This window comes from Diabrotica undecimpunctata, chromosome 6, assembly GCF_040954645.1.
Source record: "Diabrotica undecimpunctata isolate CICGRU chromosome 6, icDiaUnde3, whole genome shotgun sequence".
NCBI lineage: Eukaryota > Metazoa > Arthropoda > Insecta > Coleoptera > Chrysomelidae > Diabrotica > Diabrotica undecimpunctata.
Window position 1 is genome coordinate 56,660,867 of NC_092808.1, and position 21,650 is coordinate 56,682,516.

Sequence of the window (21,650 nt, forward strand, 5' to 3'; positions counted from 1 at the left end):
AAAATCAGGTTACTACCATATTATATCTTTCGTATACTATTGTACGGAGTTGAGTCGTGGACTTTCACAGACACTACCTGCAGGAACATTGAGGCTTTCGAAATGTGGCTTTATCGTCGAATCCTGAAGATATCTTATACCGGTCACGTTACTAATCAGGGCGTTTTATTAAGAATGGAAAAAGAAAAACAGCTGATAACCACAATAAAAACAGCCAAAATAGAATACCTTGGTCACATCATTAGCAACAACGAAATATATGAATTGCTGCAACTAATTTTATAGGAAAAAGTAGATGGAAAACGAGGCTCAGGAAGGCGAAGGATTTCCTGGCTGAAGAATCTATGTATGTGGTTCAACACAACAAATATTTTCAGACCAGCAGTGTGCAAAGTACAAATTGTCATGATAGTCGCCAATATCCGAAACGGGTAGACACTACAAGAAGATCTAAAAAACTGAATATAAATCTACTCCAGTGCTCCATCATCTTGATAATTTTGTTTATTCAGTGTTAAATATGGTTTTCAGACTTAAGTAATCACTTTGTTTTAAAAAATGGTCATACAAAAATTAACACAACGAACTTCAAATAAAGAAATCTATGCATAATAAATTAAAAAATAGAAAACTTGAGCTGGGTAAAAAAGAATTTATTATAAAAATAATATAATTTAAATATTTATTGAAGCCTCATACACTATACAGCCATGTAGCCAATCATAAATTTAAGAATTCTTCACTGTCAGAATCTGAGCCACTCATATTACCAGTGTCTATTATGATTGGTTTAATGTTAGTGTCCACCATATTTTTTTCTCGGATAACCACTTTGTAATAATTTCATGAGTATGTTTCACACATTTTTCCCAAATTTCTGTGTTACATTGGTTTAGTGCCTCTTTCCACATATTTATAACAGCATTATCAGAATGTCCATCTCTACCAAGATTCTTATTGTAATATGACTTGCAGTTTGCCCAAATTAATTCAATAGCGTTGAATTCACAGTGATAAGGAGGTGGTCTCAACACTTCATGGCCGTCTTCTTTTAGTAGTTCATGCTAACAGATGTTTTGCCAATAAATGCAACTTCTTTATCCCTTAATTCATTACTTATACTTTGTAGAGTAACATGTTTCTCTAAAAAAAAAGAACAGATAAGTACAGAATAAACCACACTGTTATAACTAGTTCAATGAAAAAGAAGTAATACTTTGATTTTATAAAACTATAAATTATTTCAAATTAAAAAACTCACAAGAAAATTGACTTAATATCCATTAATGTATTCAGCAGAAGTTTTCTTAAACTACTCTCAACAATCTTTTTTACAACATACATTTATATAAAGTATTGATTAAAAAGTACCTTCTGGTTATCATGGTACATGATACCATTATCTTATGGTATATCAAATTCAGATTGAAGAAATTTTTAACTACTTACTTTGTTGGTACATGTCGTATACTGTATTACGCACTACCATTTTTGATCCCTCAGACAGATCAGTTGTTTTGTTTTTCGGACGAGGTCTACTTTTGCCTGGCTTTGAAAGAATGTGATTATTTTCTTTCCTTTTAATAATTGTACATACTGTTCGTCGTTATATTTTTAATGCAGCAGCTACTCTCTTAAATAAAGAATTGTTTAATGATTTTCATAAACGAACATACATTTCAATATGTTACCTGTTGAACAGACGAAAATGGCTCCAAAGGCCCTCCATTTACTTTTTCTAATTCGAAATACTCCAACACATTCAACACAAGTTGCTAAGCTTGAGAAGTTAAAGGCTTGCCAGGCATACTCTAAAAATAAAAACCTTTAAAAATATTTCATATTGTCCGTTGACGTAGTTTTAGCTATATTTAAATAATTAATGTCAATTTAGAGGTTAAAAAGATTTATTATTCGTTATTAGCTAATACATGAATTCTTACCTTAATAAATTGAACACGAAGGTAAGGGTTAGTCGTTATAACAACTGTTTGTTAAAAATATGTATATTTAAAGTATGAAAAAGGATTGATTATTTAAATCAAACGAAAATAATTTATAAAAATATTACACTCTGTCAAAACAAAATTTCCAATTGTCATGTCAATTGTCAGTAGACGAATCAATCAGAGATCATTGTTCTATGGCTGTCTTTGTTCAATGCATGGTGTTGTGTATGGACAGGCGGTTTAAGTTAATAGTTTTAGTTTCTGTGAGTAGGAAAGAGACGTAACATAAAAAATAATTCGTGAATAATGTCATACTTGTGCAAAGATCCGGCGGACCGACTGTATGTACTTTATATCATCAAAACCTCTGTTTAAATACTACTACTACTACTACTTGTCGGTTTATAACGTTCTCCGCCGTTTTCCGACTTCCAATCGCCACTTAGACCGGTTGTTCCATAGATCTTCTTCTATGGCCCTCTCTCTCAGTTCTTTATTTATTCCTTCGCTCCAACTTTTTCTCGGTCTACCTCGTTTTCTCTTTCCTTCTGGTTGCCACTTTAGTATTTCTTTTGGCATTCGTTGTTCGTCCATTCTTTGTAAGTGTCCGAACCAGATAACTTGTTTGTTGTTAAGTCATCTGTGATTGTTCGTTTGATTCCCATTATTTCTCTAATGCGTTCGTTGGTAATCCTTTCTCTTCTAGATCTTCCTGCGGCTCTTCTCCAAAAATCCATTTCCGTCGCTTTCAGCGTTGACAGTGTTCTTTCTTTCAGTGGCCATACCTCACAGCTGTATAAAGTGATACTTTTTACTATAGTCTCATATATCCTCTTTTTATTTTCTTTGCTGATGGATTGGTCCCATAAAATGGTGTTTAACATTGTGATGGCTTTTCTCCCTGACGTATTTCTCTCTCTTATGGCTTTGTCTAATGTTCATTACTACTACTTTGTATAAAACCTATTATGCAAATAAGAATGCATCACAATCTATGATTTAGTAATTAACTATAATTAAAAAACAGTTATATTGTTGCAAAATCCCCGTGAAAAATCAGTTTGGAATCATTTTAATGAACTCCTTATGTAATTTAACTATTATAACAATAATAATACATGACATTTCAAATATTAATTACTGCAATTAAAGAAATTACCGCATCGAAAAATTCTGATATGTAGCGATGCGATAGATATTTTTGGGCGGTTGCTAAGAGAGTTATTAATCAAAAGATTAATAAAGTAGTTAATAAACTGAACGGGATTAATTTTACTACTAATAGAGTGTAATTAAAAATAGTTACGTAATGTTATTTAACAAGAAAAGATGTTTCTATTACGACGGCGATTTTGTCTGTCCCTTATATGTGTTTTATGAATTTTATATTTACAGTTCTTGGGCTCGGGCCTAAAAAAGTTATTCACGACCATGTATTTTTCGTCTAAGTCGATTTTTTTTTATTATAAACAGGTAGTACTACTACGGCCAATTGGTTTATTGAACATCTTACATTTATTTATAATACCTATTCCAGAATTCTGAAACCCTGTACCAGCTTCAACAGGTCTCGTCGATCGGGAGCATACGTTTTTGGAATCACTTAATTGTCTCCCTAACGTGTTTGCCGCCTGCTCCATTGTTAAAACAGCCCCATTGTATGCAGGTGTCTCTTAAATGGCGCATGTCCAGTATGGAAGCATGTTATCACTCTAAGCTAATTCCTGCTGGTTTTCTGCAGCACGTCGGCCCTTTTAGCGTATGTTGTGATCAGATCCAAGTTTGTTTCGGGTAGTGGACGTTGCTCGATGGCACTCCTACGGTCGGCTCTGGACCAAAGTATTTTGTAGCTGATGCACTTCTGGTAAGTTCATCAGCTCTTTGCCATGTATACCCGATGACGCGGTGCCTATACCAGTGTAACAGTGTTAGGTACTAACAGGTAAAACTACTTACAAAATTTCCAGAAACGGGATCAGCAGCTTATAAAAAAGGATAGTGTGAAGAACGTGTTAGGACTGAAGCAGCAGAAATAGTAATTCATGTTAATACGCCCCATTAACATATGACGTACACTACGGAAACAAGTCCTGACACAAGTGGAACAAAACGAGTAATGGAAATAACAGAGATTAAAATACTAAGAAGGATAATCGGCAAAACTTTATACTGTAGGAAAAAAGACGACATAAAGAATATCTCGAGATAAAGCGCCAACAGGTCAAAGTAGCATTGGATGACCTAAAAAACGCTGGTATGACAGTTTGGAACTTACCGAAGATTTAACAGGCATATACCTATTAAAAAGAACAGCATGTATTAAAAAAATCTCAGATTTTTCGATTTCTCACCTACCACCTACGGAAAGAGAACTGTTCCACAAGTCGGTTTAATGGCTGAAACATAGCGGAAAGGGACACGTATAGCGGTGTATATTATGAGGTGGATGGTTTGAGCTCTAATTTAAGTCAGAAATTTAAATTTTAAACGTAGTAGTTAAAATCTACGTGACTTTGAATTGATGGTCATGAATTTATTAAGTAGGCCTATGGGTAACTATTAGGGTCAGAGATAAGGGTTCATGGTTCGGGATAGCTCATTTATTGATCTCGACCTACATAGATATTTAACTGGTATATCTCAAATTTTATATACTAAGTGACATAGAAATCCGAACACCCCTTATAAATTACTATAATGTGAAAATATTTTGAACAATTAAACAGAGTAGCAAAATAAACAAATGATCAAAATTTCAATATGATTGAAACAATTTATGGGGGTATCTGCATAGGGAGTGTTGATGCACACTTTTGGATGAGCCAGGACTCGCTTCTGATGAGGTGGTCAATATCCCCTGGGGTATCTCGTTCCATGTCCTAATTAACTCCTCCCGAAGTGCTGCTTAAGTCTGAGGAGGATGCTCTAAATTAAGAAGTCTGCAACCCATCATGTCCCACACATATTCAATTGGGGATAAATCTGGAGATCTCGGGGATGAGAGTAAAAATTTTACTGCAACCTATTCAAACAAGTCCATGGTGACTCTTGCGTTATCTTGTTGAAAAATTAGATGTTCAAACGTTTTTTCGACGTATTGCTGAAATATCGTGTTTCCTCTGACGAAGATTAGAGAGGACCTTGAACCATAAGCGATGGCCACCCTACACCATAAGCCCAACAGTGCGGTGCACGTGACGTTCGATAGAAATTGTGGATTTTGTCTTTCACCACGTCGTCTTCTGACCCTAGCTCGGCCATCAGGCATCACTAAATAGAATCGAGATTCAATACATAAGATAACCTCTTTCCATTACTGATCCCTAGCCAATCGTTCTGTATCCTTTCAACATCATTACGTCTATATTTAGGGATAAGAGGTAACACCCAGTGTGGCCGAAATAAAAAAAATGCCAAAACTAGAATTCCCCAAAAACTCAATTGGTCTTCCATGTTCTACAACCATTGATTTAATATAGGCGTGGTAGTCGAGAAAAGGTCTCTTAGAGCCATCCACCGGTGCCTATTTTGACGCTCTGTTAACAGTATCTAAACTTCTGTGTACCCTATTCGAAATTTCCCGAAAAGAAAGACCAGCTTCTCTTAGACCAAATATCAACCCCCTACCCTCGCTCAGTTAATAGAAATTTGCATGTAATCGTACCCCAGGCAATGTAAAAGACTTAAAAAAAAACAAGACCCGCACGCTGCTAAATTTTAATCGGTACTAAACTTAAAAGTGCAAATTTTTACTGGTTACCAAATTTAAAAAAAAAATTTAAAAAAAAAGAATAAAAAACGAAAACCTACACTGGCTGAAATTCTAATAATTCATTGATTTTGGCAAAATAAGCATACTAAATTTTATTAAAATAAGATAATCGAAAGGAAACGATAGAATAAAATATCAAACTATCATTATTTTAATTTTGATTCATTTTAAGCAAAGTCAAATTACTTACCTGTAAGTCACAAGGCCCCAATTTTCCATAGCACCAGCACTGAAGTCCGCAATAGCGATCAAATCAATCTTAGGTAGTGGATAAGCTATATTAAAATACTCTTTGTAATAAGGCAATACTTTGGTGGCTACTTCAAGAGCGAACAGTCCTTGTTCTTTTTTTCCTTTTGGAGTATACACCCTAACGAGTACACCGTCACTAGACTTGTCTTCAACATAATCATATTCTCCAATAACGGCTGCTACTAAGTACGTTGACATAATGGGGGTTTTTTCGAAGTCGTATCTGAAAATTTCATTATAGTTAAATTACTTCATTAAATAACTACATTTTATATTGCAATTAAATATTTATGTACCGGTAATCAATACTTGCACGTGATTGTAAATTATCGATGGTATTCAACTGTGATTATATAAAATAAATTGTGGAATTTCATGGAAAAATCATTTTGATGATAACAACATTCGTATCACCGCGCAGAAGTTGACAAATTAATTCAGTTCAGTTTTCTCGTAGGATGATAAACATGTTATGTACTGTTATTGATAAAAAGAAAATGAAAGAGGCTTAAACATTTAACAACCACCCTCCGAAGATACATTAAAAGTATTGGCCCTTTAATTTACTATAAAAGCTTATACTTCGTACGAGGCCGGTCCGATAATTAATTAGCCTTACCGTCCGATGGCGCTACTGTCAAAATAGAAAAAGAATAATACCGGTCGGTGATTCGATTCTTGTTTTTAGAAGGGTAATCGTGCAGCGAAATGAAAGAGCGGTTGGGTGCTGTGTACGGTGACTCTTTACCCGCGATAGTGACCGTCAAAAATTGGTAAAAGGCTCAAGAACACGGGGCGAGTTTACAAGCTAACAAGCAGGTTTGTAAAAAGTCGGCGTGTCGGAGAGTTCGCTAGTCGTCGAGTACACACAAAATTTTATACTTGCTGAGTAGTCAACTACTCCAGGAAACGAAGCTTAAAATAGGATAAAACCTCGCAATTTTTTCGGAAAAGACCGATTTGCATAAAAATTTGGGATTAATTGCAACTCACCTTCAACTTCAAAATCTATAGGCGAGCGGTTTACCCATATACGCAGAGCATAAACCGGCTAAATGTTAACCATTTATCCTAGTCAAATATTCTTACTTGTACGTGAAGTTTTAAAGATTATAAAGCTTTTTTTAGAATTGTAATTCATTTAGTAGTTGTTTTGAAAAAAAGAAAATTGTATATTCATGAATGTTACGGAAAAGGTTACCCATGGTTACCCACAAACCATGTTAGGTTGTAGGTATTTATTAAGAGAAATATTGGGCGACCGGTTTCGCTGTTTACAAGTTATACAGCATCATCAGGCCCTCAAGAAACTAAAGGATATCAGTACATATTGATATCATTTAGTTTCTTGAGGGCCTAATAATGCTGTATAACCGGTAAATGTAAATAGCGAAACCGGTCGCCCAATCTACGTACATACTGATATCCTTTAGTCTCCTGACGGCCTGATGACGCTGTATAACTTTTCGTATGTGTTCTACGGTTCCATGAGTAGGTATGAATGAACGCATGCTTGTATAGAAGTTTCTAACGTACAGAATACCAAAAACACCACTAACTTACATTATTAATATTAAATCCTTTTTAAACCCTCAGTTTAAAAAAGGAGTGACTTTGAAAGGGTTGGTGAGGGTGGTTTTTGCATGTTAGTACAAGTTTTAATTGTCTGACTTAATTTTTGGCGTACAAATTAAAAAAGCTACAATTTTATATATAAACATTTTTTTCGTATATCTAATGCTAATCTTTCTATTTGAAAGAAAAGGGCATTTTTTATCAAACTACAAAAATTCGTTATTCACTTTTAACTCCATTTTTTTAAACTGATCATTCTAAGTCGGTCAAACTTCTAGAATGTATTAATAATACACAAATAAAGAAGACTGAACAAGGCCAACGACTTATTTTAATTAGGGGATTGTTTCCGATCACTTTTTCGCTGAAAAAAGAGAAAAGATAAATGTTATTAAATACTTTAAATCAGTTTCGATAAGTTATCCTTAAAAAATGCAGTTTTCCCGTCATTTGACTTTAACTCCAAAATTTAGGATTCGACGAAGAAAAGCTAATCTATAAAAGTATAGCTGGGTTAATATTAGTCTTAGTTAGTTGTGACAATTAAAAAAACCATTTTGTTACTTTTTTTAAAAGTTACATTTTATTAATTGCAGTTTATTTTTTTTGATAAAACGAATAATTTTTGGGTTATTAGCATAAAACTGATTAAAACATTGATTTTTTTAATATAAAACTAACACTTTCGATAGAGAATAAATCGAAAACTATTAATTTTATCAAAAAAGTGTATAGAACATTTATTGCTTAGAATTAATTTTTCTATCAATTTTTATCCAATAAATACCTAGTAATAAAAAATATCTACTCCCAAGATGAGGTGGCAACTACCCCTATGGTAAAAGTGCCCTTCGGCATCATATAGATTTCGATCCTTGGACTAAGTATCCAATACTTATTCTCAAATTTTCAAGTAAATCGACCTTTTCCGAAAAAATTTCGAGGTGAAAACCTTCGATTCATGAACTAAACTAGCTGTAGTGTGGAAAACACGTCTAATTATCTGCTGCTATAAGACAAGGTGTGCGTGATTCGCCGATCTTCATTAATGATGAATTCTGTTTTGTACCAACAATTTCTCACATATTAAAGATAAAGACTACAGCAACAAATCTTCATTGTCGTGTCCTGTTTTGACAACATTTTCCATACCACTCCCAGTAGTTCATCAAACTCTTTATCTGCAAGTCTTAAAGTATTTCTACAAGCCTCAGAACCTTTGTTCTTCAGCTCTTTCAGTAAAGTATTTGATGCACCATAAGCAGTACGTCGTCATATCCACGGTTTCACACGCACGTTTCTCTTATGTACTTTTCGTTTCGCACGTTGTCGTCTATTAATTCGTTTTTAATCATTTAAGCTACCGTGAGTACACATGGTTAGTTTGCACGATAGCTCGCTCAAAAGACGACGAGTACGAATAGCATGTAAAGTCGCCGGTAGTTCAACTTTTTTCAGAACGTTTTTACCAGCAGCTAACGAATCGAATGCATCGAGTACAATGGACTAGTTTACGAGCTGCGTGTGAAAAGGCCGGCGAGTAACTTGTAGACTCGACCTGTGTAATTAGGTCTTAACGAATTTCAACGCGATCGCAATGAACGTGAAAAGGCTACCACGGAGGATATCGTGACAAAAAATCTCGTATTGGCAGACCGCCGATTGAAGGTGCACGAGATAGTTGAGACAGTGGGCATCTCAAAAGGCCACGTCGGTCATCAAAATTAGGACAGGAGAAAACTGTTGGCACGATGGGTGCCGCGTCTACTCACTGCGGACAAGTGCCAATGGTGAGACTACTTCAGAGGCAGTGTTTGACGCTGTTTAAGTGCAATCCGAAGGAGTTTCGGAAAGGAGATGGCCACCGTTTTCTGGAATTTACAAGGTATAATCTACATCGACTACCTGGTGAAAGGCAAAACGGTCACAGGGTTCTATGAATCTAGGGATCAAAATTGGTCGCCGAATTACACAAAAATTGGGCCCATTTAGCGAAGAAAAAAGTGCTTTTCCACCATGACAACGTCGCAACTCACACCTCCGCCATTGTCACGGCCAAATTGGGCTAGGAACTGTAGCACCATCCAACGCATTCGCCACATTTGGCCCAGTGCTAGTTCTCTTTGATTCCAAACCTGAAAAACTCACTCGCCAGGCAGAAATTTGAGTCAAATGAAGATATTGCCGCAACGGAGGCCTACTTCGAGAAAACTTATTTTTCAGCCGGTTTGAAGAAATTGGAGATGTTGCCTTTTAGGTAATTTTTATATTAATTTATAGAATAAAGTCACTTAGAGGTTTATAATACAAAAAGAACAATAGCCTCGAGGTGTAACACAACAACATAGCAAATTATTTGTTTAGTGGTAAAAAAACTTATGGTCCAACTATATTAATTTATTGCAATACCGACTAAAATATTGATCTTAAGTGTAAAAAATTTCAAACAAATAGAGTTATTAGAGTAAAAAAACGAATACGTTTTATAAAACATCATGTGGTATTCATTTCATAATACATTATTAATAGTGGTGTCAAGGATTGACAGCTAGATATACTAGTGGAACTTTGAAAAACGTGCTACATAGTTTTAAAGGCAAAGAAAAAAAATTGAAGTTATTCTTAAGCTTACCATATTAAATTCTATAAATCTAACAGTTTTACAGTACTTTTACAGGAATTTTAATACTTACTTAATGAGATCACCTTCAGGTTGACTGTTTTTGACTGGCATATTTGATAAGGCAACTAAGTTCTTAGGTACAGTAAGGCTTATGTCAAAGGTGGCTTTATGGGCAGGCTCGTCCCAACATGGGAAACAACGACGAGCATCTGTCGATTCGAATTGTGTTACCGCTGCGTATGTTTCCTCTCCTTTTTGGTTTACATATTTACTTCTAAAAATACATATCAAAAATATAAATAAGAGTTTTGTGTTGAATGTGTGTTTTGTGCGCTATGTTTTGTGTTAAGAATGATTAAATTAAATTAGCAAGTTAAGCTACAGGAATTATTCTATAAATACGTGGCCTAATAGATAGATGAAGTGAATTTGGAGGATTCATCTTCATCGTTCTTTAGAATTATATGTAGTAAATATGACAGTATATAGCGATTTGAAAGTGAATGTCCTGTTAAAGTCAATCTAGGTTCAGCTAAACATTAAAACTCTAAATAAAACTATAGATAGAAATATTTACAAAGGCTATTTCTCAGAAATATGTTTGTTAATAGTAATCTAATGTTTAAACCATTAAAGAATCAGCTAACCACTTATAATTCAAACTCTTAGAATATGCAACAAAACTGTCGCAATAAGGAACGTGTAGATACCAGACTTACACAGGGAATTTACACAGGGTATCTATAAGAAAACTATTTAAATTTTATGAAATATGGCCGATGTGTGAGAAGAGCACCTAAGTGAAGTTCAATTTGGATTCAGAGCATGACTCAGAACGAGGTCAGCACTTTTCAATTTGCAATACGTCAGGGTCGTCAATTGCGATGTGTTTGCATATTTCATCGATTTCGAGAAGGTATTTGACAAAGTATCACATGGAAACCAAATCGTTATCCTAAAAACATCAAGAATGGTAGGGATATAAAACCAATTTCAAATTTATATTACCAACAACAAACAACAGTGCGATTCGAAAATGAACTGTCCGAGAATTCGCAGCCGAAAATGGAGTTCTACAGGGTTGCATACTGACACCAACACTATTTAACATATACTCTGAAAATATCTTTAGAGAAGCCTTTGACGAATCAGAAGATGGTATTGCAGTAAATGGCCAACTGATAAACAATATTAGATACGTAGACGATACCATATTGCTAACAGATAGCGCTCAGAGAATCCAAAGAAAGATGGATAATGTTGTAGAAACATGTTACGTAAACGGCCTAAAACTAAATCGTAAAAAGACAAAAATAGTGACCATTAGTAAGAACACCAACAACGCACAAATTACAATAAACGATACACCGTTAGAAAGAGTGGAGAAGACAGTTATGCTTCCTGCGCTGCAATATTAAGGACACCAGGGATCATAGCTACGAAATAAAAACTTGTTTTGAAAAAGCCAGAAGCTCTTTTGACGGTCTTAAGACGATTCACTACAGCGTATCTTCTAAGTATCAATAAACGCATAAACATTCTTAGATATTACGTCTTCAGTGCCCTCCTATACGGAGTAAAAAGCTGGAGTCTCACAGAAGAAGCCATAAAACGGTTAGAGGCATTCGAAATGTAGGGCTGTGGACGTATGTTCAGGGTTTCATATATATGTTATTGTGAAAGCCCGAAATCCAGTGAATGTCGGGATACACCAGTGAATGTCAACATTCACCAAGGTGCTTGGAGTATGTTCGAATTATTGTTTAAATATCATATTTTCTAACATTCACTGGTAACATTCATCGTATATGTTAAAAAACATTGTATATTGTTTATCAAGTAAAAATAAATAATTAGTTGAGTATGTTTTTTTTATTTTGTGAAAATTATTTTAATAAACATAAGAATATTATTGTATTTAAAATAAACAGCACAAACAGTGATTGGTAACTAAAATATTATCAACGTAACAGAGAAACACTTTTGGCACTTCGAACTGCACAAAAGCCCCTTGCCTTTACAAGTAAATTTAGCCGTGGAACACTTTCTTTTGGAGTTACAACGTGTATAGCCTCCACTTTTCGAATTAGCACAAGCTGCTTATCTTAATGACATTTTATCAGTTGTAATCGCATCCATGAAAAGTAATTTTTCTTTACAAATTGCGAACTGATTACATGTGAAAAAATGCTAAATACTTGGGATGAAGAAGTGTTGAGCTGCGGAATGGGTATTTCTTGAGATGTAGAAATGTCACACTACGAATCAGTCGGTGCTTGAGATATATGCGTACTAGTTTGCGGATCTGTTCCAATCGAATTTTCTTAAATATCCAAATAGGCCTCTAGCTGTTCTTCAGTTTCAATATTGCCAATTTCAATGTAAAGGAGAGATGACGACGCTAGGATCCTTTTTGGTTTAACGCCAAACATGGCTTCATATGGACTCTGGCGCATTCCTTCGTGATAAGTTATGTTTTTGACGAAGTGAATAAAGGGAAAATCTTCTCATCATTTATTTGAATCATTATCTTGCGTCCACGCAGCTAACATATTCTGTATGCCCTGATTGACTCTTTCTACCGATCCTTGGGTTTGACTGAGACGAGGCTTTCCGTGCACTATTTTAACATCTTTCCAAAATAGTGCACAGCTCAGATATAACTCGATTACTGAACTCTCTACCTTTATCCGAAAAGGGATAGGGAATGTAATATGACGGTAACACTAAATATAATACCATTATAAATTTGTAGTCTCTATGTGATTGCAAGTCTATTAAGTCGACTTGACATCTAGAGTTAAATTCGGAACTAGGAACTCATTGATTTCACAAAAATATCTTTTTTCGGAGCACTATGTTTCATTTGACACTGTTCACACAAATTTAAATATAACATTACAACTTCATAAGTAATATTTTTGTTTTTAATTTGTCATTCTTTAAGCATTCGTGATACTGGATATTAATTTCTCCTGGTTTTAATAGCATAATTAACTTGTCATCATAATTAACCTTTAAAATGTTAAACGTTTTAAACGCCTGTAGTCCAAAGGTGTACTGAACTTATTTTTAACAGAATTCACTTCCAATACTATTTTAGAGTATCTTTCTTGAGAAAAATAGTAACAATTGTCTTCTCGTTTACTTTCAATTCCGAAACTCATTTGCGCTTGTCGACATATACGGGTGATACTCCGAAACTATAAAAAAATTTCGGACTTTCACAGTAACATATTATATACCAAACAACTAACATAGCTATTCTCCAAAGGCTAAGAAAAGACAAAGGAATCATTACCACTATAAAGAACAGAAAATTGGTTTACTTCGGTCACATTATCTTTAAAAAAGAGGTTAAATCTTCGTAAATGGGTATATTTAAAAAACCCTTAAAAGGGCTACATCAAATAACACGAACGTTTTCGGAACAACAGTTCCATCATCAGGTTAAAAATACAGGTTAACATGCCTGAGTCACCAAAATATTAGGGTAAAAACCCTTTAAAATATATAAAGTTAACAAAGATTGTACATAATGTTATTATTATTATTTGATGTTTAATATTTAATTAAATTTTACTTCAGGTAACATACACCCATGCTTTAAGTGAGTTCCAGCGTCCGGAGAGTAAACCTCTTCAAACGGGCTTCAGCTGGTAACTGAAGTATATATATTTTAAAGGGTTTTTATCCTAATATTTTGGTGGCTCAGTCATTTTTAACCTGATGATGCAACTGTTGTTCCGAAAACGTTCGTGTTATTTGATGTAGCCCTTTTAAGGGTTTTTTAAATATACCCATTTACAAAGATTTAACCTCTTTTTTGTGATACGTGGTATACAGCCAGCTGCAGGAATTATTTTCCTTGTGGATTTTACATTATCTTTCTCTCTTGTCGTTTGCCCATTACTGAGGATGGTGATTTCTTCCAATATTCCTAACAATTTTTCTCCATTGGTCTCTATATTCAGCTGTTGGCCACATTATGCATAATAATAAATACTGACTTCTACAGTTAGAAGTCTTCTCTCTCAATTGTGTCTTGTACAAGACACGATTGAGAGCAAGAGAGGTCCTGGACGCAGACTTATACACAGATATATATATATATATATATATATATATATATATATATATATATATATATATATATATATATATATATATATATATATATATATACTCGCCGGCCAATCTTAGGAAGTCAACTGCTCTAACGTCAACTGATATATTTAGAGCTGGTGTGAATAGAATAAGATAGGTAAATCAATGTGTTCACCAACATTACAAGGAAATAGGCACCTTTAGAAGAAGAAGACGAAGAAGGCCGATGCAATCAGAGGGTACATTGACGATTATATCTACCATAGGCTGAGTTTTTAAGGAGTTTTCGATCATGATTTTTTTGTTAAAGTTAGCTAAACATTTCCATGAATAATTTTGACAACATTTCCACCCTATTCATATCGATATAATGAGGAACTGTAAGCGTATTGCTGATAAGGGAAGTGAACACCCGCTAATCGCTTAACTTGTAAATTATATCAGATTAGTCTTTGAGTGGCAGATAGTTATGGTTTCAGTTAGTCTTTGCGCGAATTGATAAATTTTGTACAGTAAATATAAGACAATGACCAGTTTTGCATCTCTATTTTATAATTGTTCCAATTTACTTTAATGTTCAGAAAAAATAACTTAAACTTTATTTTCTCACTAATACTAATTCATGTATAAGAGATGGGTCTATATATGGGAGTTCATACTAGAAGAGCCTTCTTGTGTCTGATATTTAAGTCGTAGCTCTTTCATATAATAGGTTTTTCTTTGAATCTAAATTTAAACATCCTTTATCTACTAATTAATTAATTACTGATTATATTCTACGGTTTCCATCAGACTGGTTATAGCCAATGCCACTGATGCCTGAATATATTGTATATTATGTCAATTCTCTCACTTAATTAATATTACGGTTCTCATTTAATTCATATTATATATATAGTATCAGCTCTATTACTTAATTAAGGTTATAGTTGTTGGCTTAATTTAATTTTAACTCTTATTTTGTACTAGGTGTTCATTGTTTGTTTCATGTTGTTTTTAGCTTATAGTTTTTGTTAGAACAAAGACCATGTACTGTGACCTGATGATGGAGCATATATTGTAAGCCTCTAAACAGGTAGCCTAAAAATTCAGCAACAATAAAAACTACTGAAGATTGTGAGTATTCTCATATCCTATACATTAGTATTATCAACTCACATTGGCAACCTTTTCATCATTTTATTTATTCACCTATAAATACGAAAGAGTTTAAATTCGTTTAAATAAACATGGTAGGTCAGAATTATTATGTTTCCATTTATTTTTGTTGATTCTATTGAGATAGTTCCTTTATTCTGATGTATGAATAATTTTATCACCTTTTGTTAAATCTTATATAATTGAACCAAACATGCTCCTCAAGGCTTACTGATGTACAAAACGGGACATAAGTCGCACCATATGTTTTTCTAATATTCCTGTCGTGTGCACAAAAATATGAGAATAATACCTTACATGTTTCTAGTGCCACATGTGTTTTGGTGTCATTTTCTGATCTTATTATCTTCATATAATATCGTCACTATATCTCTGTATATTCTGATAATGTCTACTAGGTGCGTTAAATTGATTTACTCCCCTTCATATCTGATATGACGCCAATATTTACATTATATATGGAACTCCTTATAAGAAATGACAATCCGGTGTGACGAATAATTTAATGCTCCTCGCAGCAGAGCCACTTTTTAGAGTCTCATCTGAATTTATAAACAGTAAAAAATCTAAGTTCAGAGTAGGAAAAAAAGCACTTCCAGAAAGACAGTAACAAATTGAAATCAAAGAAGAGCTGCATTTACCACTATTGGAATCCTTTTTATCGTTCCCAATGGTTAAAAGCTAGTTTGACAATTTTTTTAAGTGTTTCTTGCCAAGATTTTCACCACAATCAGGAGAAATTTTTGGCCTGCCGCTGGTTCCACTAGCCACACAAATTGGCAAATAAATGTTCTACGTAAGTGAAAATGGATTTGTAAGCAGGAAAGTTTATGACAACTGTCTTTTGTGATTCTCATGGAATTATCTTAGTTTACTACTTAAATAATGGAAAAACAACGCTGGTGAATATGACACCAATTTGCCAAAAACTGTAATTTTGACTGGTCTATTATGTAAATTTTGAGAACTTTTATCAACCTTTATTTGAGGCTTAGGAATTGCTAATTTGTAATATCATTAGTATCCTAAATAATATTGCAAACTTACCTGTACAGCCCTTTCATTTTGTCATTAATTTCACCTGTAAATGCTATATCTAAAATGTAGGAGCCTGGGGTCACTAAAGAGGGAAATTTTAACGTCGCAATTTCTTCTTCCGCACATAATTCTACTTGACCAGGTTTTAAAGATTTATCTCCTTTTAAAGTAACCTCGTTTAATTTTAAGTCTAATGCATTAAGTACAACTGTATCAGTGTTGCTAACAACCTGAAATTTAAAAGGTAAAAATTATGAAAAATTATTACGAAACATAAAAAAATATAGACTTATTTCTTCTTTAAAATCAGACTGAAAATACAAAAATTACATATGCCAGTTTTAAGAATAATATAATATTTACGAAAAAAAAAAAGAGAATTTAGTCAATCAGAATTATTGAGGTCAGCTGCTGTTTGTTTATATAAACTTGAACTGGGAAATAAAATGTAATTTTAAGAGCAGCGTACTTATAGTGTATTTCTACAAGATAGTAATTTGAGGCTATTTAGTGTCTCTAAAATGACTCATCCATTATCCCAATGACTGCGCCAAATACGAGTTCAAATTTTTCGATTCATTTTATGAAAATACTTCATTGCCACAACAATTTCAAAACAATTATTATAATAAAACTACCAGAATAACAGACTATCTAGGGCAAAATATTTGATCTATTACTACTATGTTATGTAATTTGGAAATATTATTGTTATTTCTCGACACATAGCATTGCGTGACAAACTCTGCAGCAATTCTTTGAAAATAATCAGAACGTATAATTTCATTACCCCGTACACTCTGAACAATGTATAACTAGATACTGGATAATGGTTTTCCAGAAACTAGAATATTATTTACAGCTAAGGAAAACAGATACAATTATGAATTATGATTAGTGAATGCACTTTGTATGCGTTTAGAGTACTTTATTCTAAATGTTAATTTATTGTACTGACTAATGAATAAATTTAAATACCTTTGCATATTTACACAAGCTTAATAGAATAGCGACAACATCTAAACATGCATTAATTGTTGTATATTGCATTGCAGTCAAAATAAAAATTATGAATAATCAAGTAATCATTATTACTAAAATTACTTTTTAGTTTATGTCAGCAGGTCAGTGCACTAGATATCTTAGATTTATGTTACACCTAGGAATATTCAATTGAGTACATGTTTGTCTTCAATACCTTTTGCGGTTTGATTTACAATAAATAGCATGAGAAAAATAACTTATGAGATCTGTTTCCAAAGCAAATAATTAGGATTTTTTTAATTCATGGTATTTTCTTATTTTTGGTAAATTCTTTTTTTTTAATACAGTAGGTAATTAAAAGCAGAACACCTGAGCTAAAAAATAACACGAGAGTGTTATATGATATATTCATACATTACTAGCATGTTATCTATTTTTTTCTACTGCATAAAGATTCTTGGTAAATCGATGTTTCTTATTTTAACCACTATGAGGCGGCTTTTAGGGGGAAGCTCGGGGGTAGGAGTGGCAAACTTTCTTGAATCTCAAAGTCTTTTTTCCCCTTCCCCTTAGTCGAAAGACAAAGTTTATACTTTTCCCTTTCGAAGCCTCATAAAAAAAACAAAAAATTTGCCATTGCATGGATCGGGGAGTTGTTCCTGACATAGATCTTTACATCACAGGGTAGAATTCAAAAATTCACTAATTAATGCACGCTTTTCATCCACAGCCTAGTCTAGTAACAAAATCTTACGTTATAATATGTCAGTATTGTTATGGCAAAACACGCCATTTGCGTTTTTTACCAAATGAAGGTACTTTTTCACATTAAATAGTCACAAATAGGGTAAGTATTATGTATTTAGCTGCAAATAATTAAAATTCAAAATTACTATGTACTATTTACGTGACGCTTTAAATTAAAATGGCAAACCTTTTGTACAAAAGGTACATAAACGTTTTGTTACAAATAACAACTGAACTACAAAATTTTATATTTTGAACTTTCTTTAATAATTTTTTTATATAACCCAAAAAAACTTTGTGTTTATTAACTTTTTATTGATTTTATTTATATTTTAATTTAGAATTTGATTCAATTGATTTTGTTCTGCTACTGAGACAGTACTGCTACTGAGAAATATAACAGTGGTTTTCCAACTCCATCAATATGGAAGGCGCCGTCTGAATTGGTAAAACAAGCCAATTACGATGCCTTAGTGAAGTGTGCAATACCTAGGGATATAAAAAGAAATAGTGAAGAAATTCTTCCCTACTCACAATAACTTATAAGCTGTAAAGCAGATCAACTGGACGTTGACCTTCGGTGCAGTCAAATCTTGCAAATGCATAATACACGGGGGCTCCTACTTAGATAAGGGAACTGTGATTGCCAATCAGGGTAATGCCTAGGATAGACTGGGACTTATGTTGGATCAACTCGGGACTTCCCATGGGATCACCTAAGATATACTTTGATTCCCAACTTAAAATAAGCTTGGATTGCGAACTTGAGACTAACTTTGGATTCCCTGAATCAGGGAGAGCCCAGAACTGGGACTACCTTGGGATTTGGAACTTCCGATTGAACAAATGTTGCCTTAAATAGGGGATAGCCTGGGACTAACTTTAAACCCTAATGAGATGAAGAAAATACAAAGTCAAATATGCGAAAAAGCAAAAAATAAGAATATAAAGAAATACGAAAGGTATAAAAAACACCCAAAAAAAGATTGAAAATATAGTCCTTTTTATAGAGAAATATTTCAATAGAAAGATACCGTTACTTAGCGTTTTGTGGGTGGCCAATGAACAACGGCCTAGTTAGCAAAATAATAAACAAGGAAGTTGTTAAAGCCCATCAAAAAATAAAGAAAGGTAAGCCAGATGATATTCTTGGGGAAGTGTAGACAGCTTTAGGTGAGGCAGGACCAAGTTAGCTAACAGGTTTATTTAATAGAATTATAGAAGTGGAAGAAACTGAAATATCCGATAATCAGTTTGGTTTTATGCAAGGCAGATTGTACAACAAATGCAATTTTCATTATAAGACAGCAGATGGAAAAATACAGGAATAAAGAAACAAACGCTCATATGGTATTTATTGATCTTAAGAAAGCATATTATAAAGTTCCTTGAGAGATTCTGTGGTGGGTTGCTCAATAAAAAATGAGTTGGAGAAAGGAAACAGTGAGGCAGGCACACCATAAGACCAGCTATAATGTATAAAACTAAATGTTGGACCGTTAAAAAAAAGAGGAACAACGATTGCATGTGGCGGAAATTAGTATGCCTAGACGGATGAGTGGAGTAACAGGGAAGCCGGCCCGCATAGAGATAAAGGCAAAGAGAATGATGATGACAAATACAATTTTTTATTAATCACGATATTTTTAAAACAGAACTTACAGGTTGAATAGTGCCTCTCGGGTCCCGAGTGCCATGCGAAATACAAACTGAGTTAATTGATGGATTCGACCGTTACTTGATGGAAATTCATTTTATGTAACAATAAAACACTGAAAACTTTGTTTTCAAAACTTCCACAAAAGTTATATTAAATTCTTATCACTACAGCTGTTTCGGCTGATTGCCTTTCTCAAGTGATCTGTTTTTGGCATGGGTTTACACTTTATAGTCTCTAATGAAATAGGTTGAGGAGGGGAGAACTGTTTGTCTCAAGCTGGTCATTCAGAATTATATCTGTGTTTTTTAATTTGTTGATTTACATAGATTCTAACAAAGATAGCTTAAGGCCTTTATTTTGAATGTGTAGAATTTTAAATTCGTCATTAAAAGAATGATTATGATCTAGAAGGTGAAGTGCGTATGTAGAATCTGTTTTTCTATTATTGAAAGCCCTTTTATGTTCTGCTATTCGTTTATTAAAATTTCTACCTGTTTGACCAATGTAAGCTTTTGGGCAGTCGCCACATTTAAGTTTGTACACAATATAAGAATAGATACAAGAAATAGAAACAAGATAAGAATTTAAAATAAATTTTGTGGAAGTTTTGAAAACAAAGTTTTCAGTGTTTTATTGTTACAAACTGAGTTATCACTTTTCGTTGGTGTGTGATGAGTAAAAGTTTTAGTTTATTACTCATTACATCAAATAATCTAAATCGTGAGAAATGTATTGGTTTTACTTTTATTAGCTACTAGCGGACCCGACAGACTTCGTTCTGTCAAATAGATTTGGAATGTGGCAGTTTATTTCTTAATTCTCGTGAGAACGTGAACAGAACCGTCAGCATGCTGATAGGGCGGTGTGTGAGGGTCAGCTCGGGTGACCTAAGTATCTTCTTCCACGAACTTTGGCCACCCTTTTGGATCCACTAAAAACCCCGACTGGGATGTCTGCCAGAAGGCTTCAAACTAAGAGAGGAACTTAAGGTTTAAACCTGATTGAAAAATAATATAAAAGGGATAGTAGGAACCTAAAGGTGACAAATATTTATAAAGTGGGTGCTTCAATGACAAAACATAGAGATAATTAATTACTTATTATTATTATTATTAACATAGGGTTAATAACCGATGTAATAAAGAATAATGAAATAAAACGTATATAAGTATTTTCAGTAATCGCTTTATTGTAAATCAAGTGAATCATAATAATTAACAAAAATTTGTTTTATTTTTATTGTAGTGCTTTATGATATACAATGTTTTTTGTTTGATTACCTGGTGAATATTCAAACAAATCTGATGGTTTTCCAACACGGAAACAGGCAACATACAATTGACCATTTGAGAAACATGGGTTTTCTAGATTAATACCACAAACACCTAATGATTGCCCCTGGGACTTATTTATGGTCATAGCAAAAGCAAGCCGCATTGGAAACTGTAGTCGTTTAAATTCAAATTGTACATCAGTCGGAATCATTGGGATGCGTGGTATCAAAACGTCTTCTCCTTTATACTGTTACGATAAATTCTGACCCAAAAACGGTAAATATGTTTATTACTGATATGCCTATTTATTCGAGTATTTTCTAGGTCATGTCTACCTGACACATGATGTTATAAAAACACCAGTTTGAAATTTCTGGAGGCCCGCCGATGTGAAAATAGCTGTTTGCTGCCACTCAGTCTAGTCTAGAGGGTTTTCGACTTTTCGAGATAACGGCAATTTATTTATATAAATCAAAACATTTTTATATGGAGGAACAGTTGATTTTGAAGA

General features: G+C 33.6%; 1 protein-coding gene and 1 long non-coding RNA gene across 2 annotated transcripts in view; both read right to left on the reverse strand.

Moving 5' to 3' along the window:
* Window positions 1–21,650, reverse strand: part of Psa (puromycin-sensitive aminopeptidase) — a 91,395-nt gene that overhangs the window by 41,974 nt on the left and 27,771 nt on the right. Inside the window, exons 2-4 of the mRNA XM_072534726.1 lie at window positions 16,484–16,704; window positions 10,242–10,445; window positions 5,912–6,196 (exon numbers count right to left, since the gene is read on the reverse strand). Of these exons, the coding sequence (XP_072390827.1) occupies window positions 5,912–6,196; window positions 10,242–10,445; window positions 16,484–16,704 (710 nt within the window). The remainder of the gene's footprint in view (window positions 1–5,911; window positions 6,197–10,241; window positions 10,446–16,483; window positions 16,705–21,650) is intronic.
* LOC140443455 (uncharacterized) lies at window positions 1,494–2,289 on the reverse strand. Its single transcript, XR_011951209.1, has 3 exons — window positions 1,944–2,289; window positions 1,692–1,811; window positions 1,494–1,633 (listed from the first exon to the last, which is right to left on the reverse strand). It is a non-coding gene; the product is annotated as an uncharacterized lncRNA (long non-coding RNA).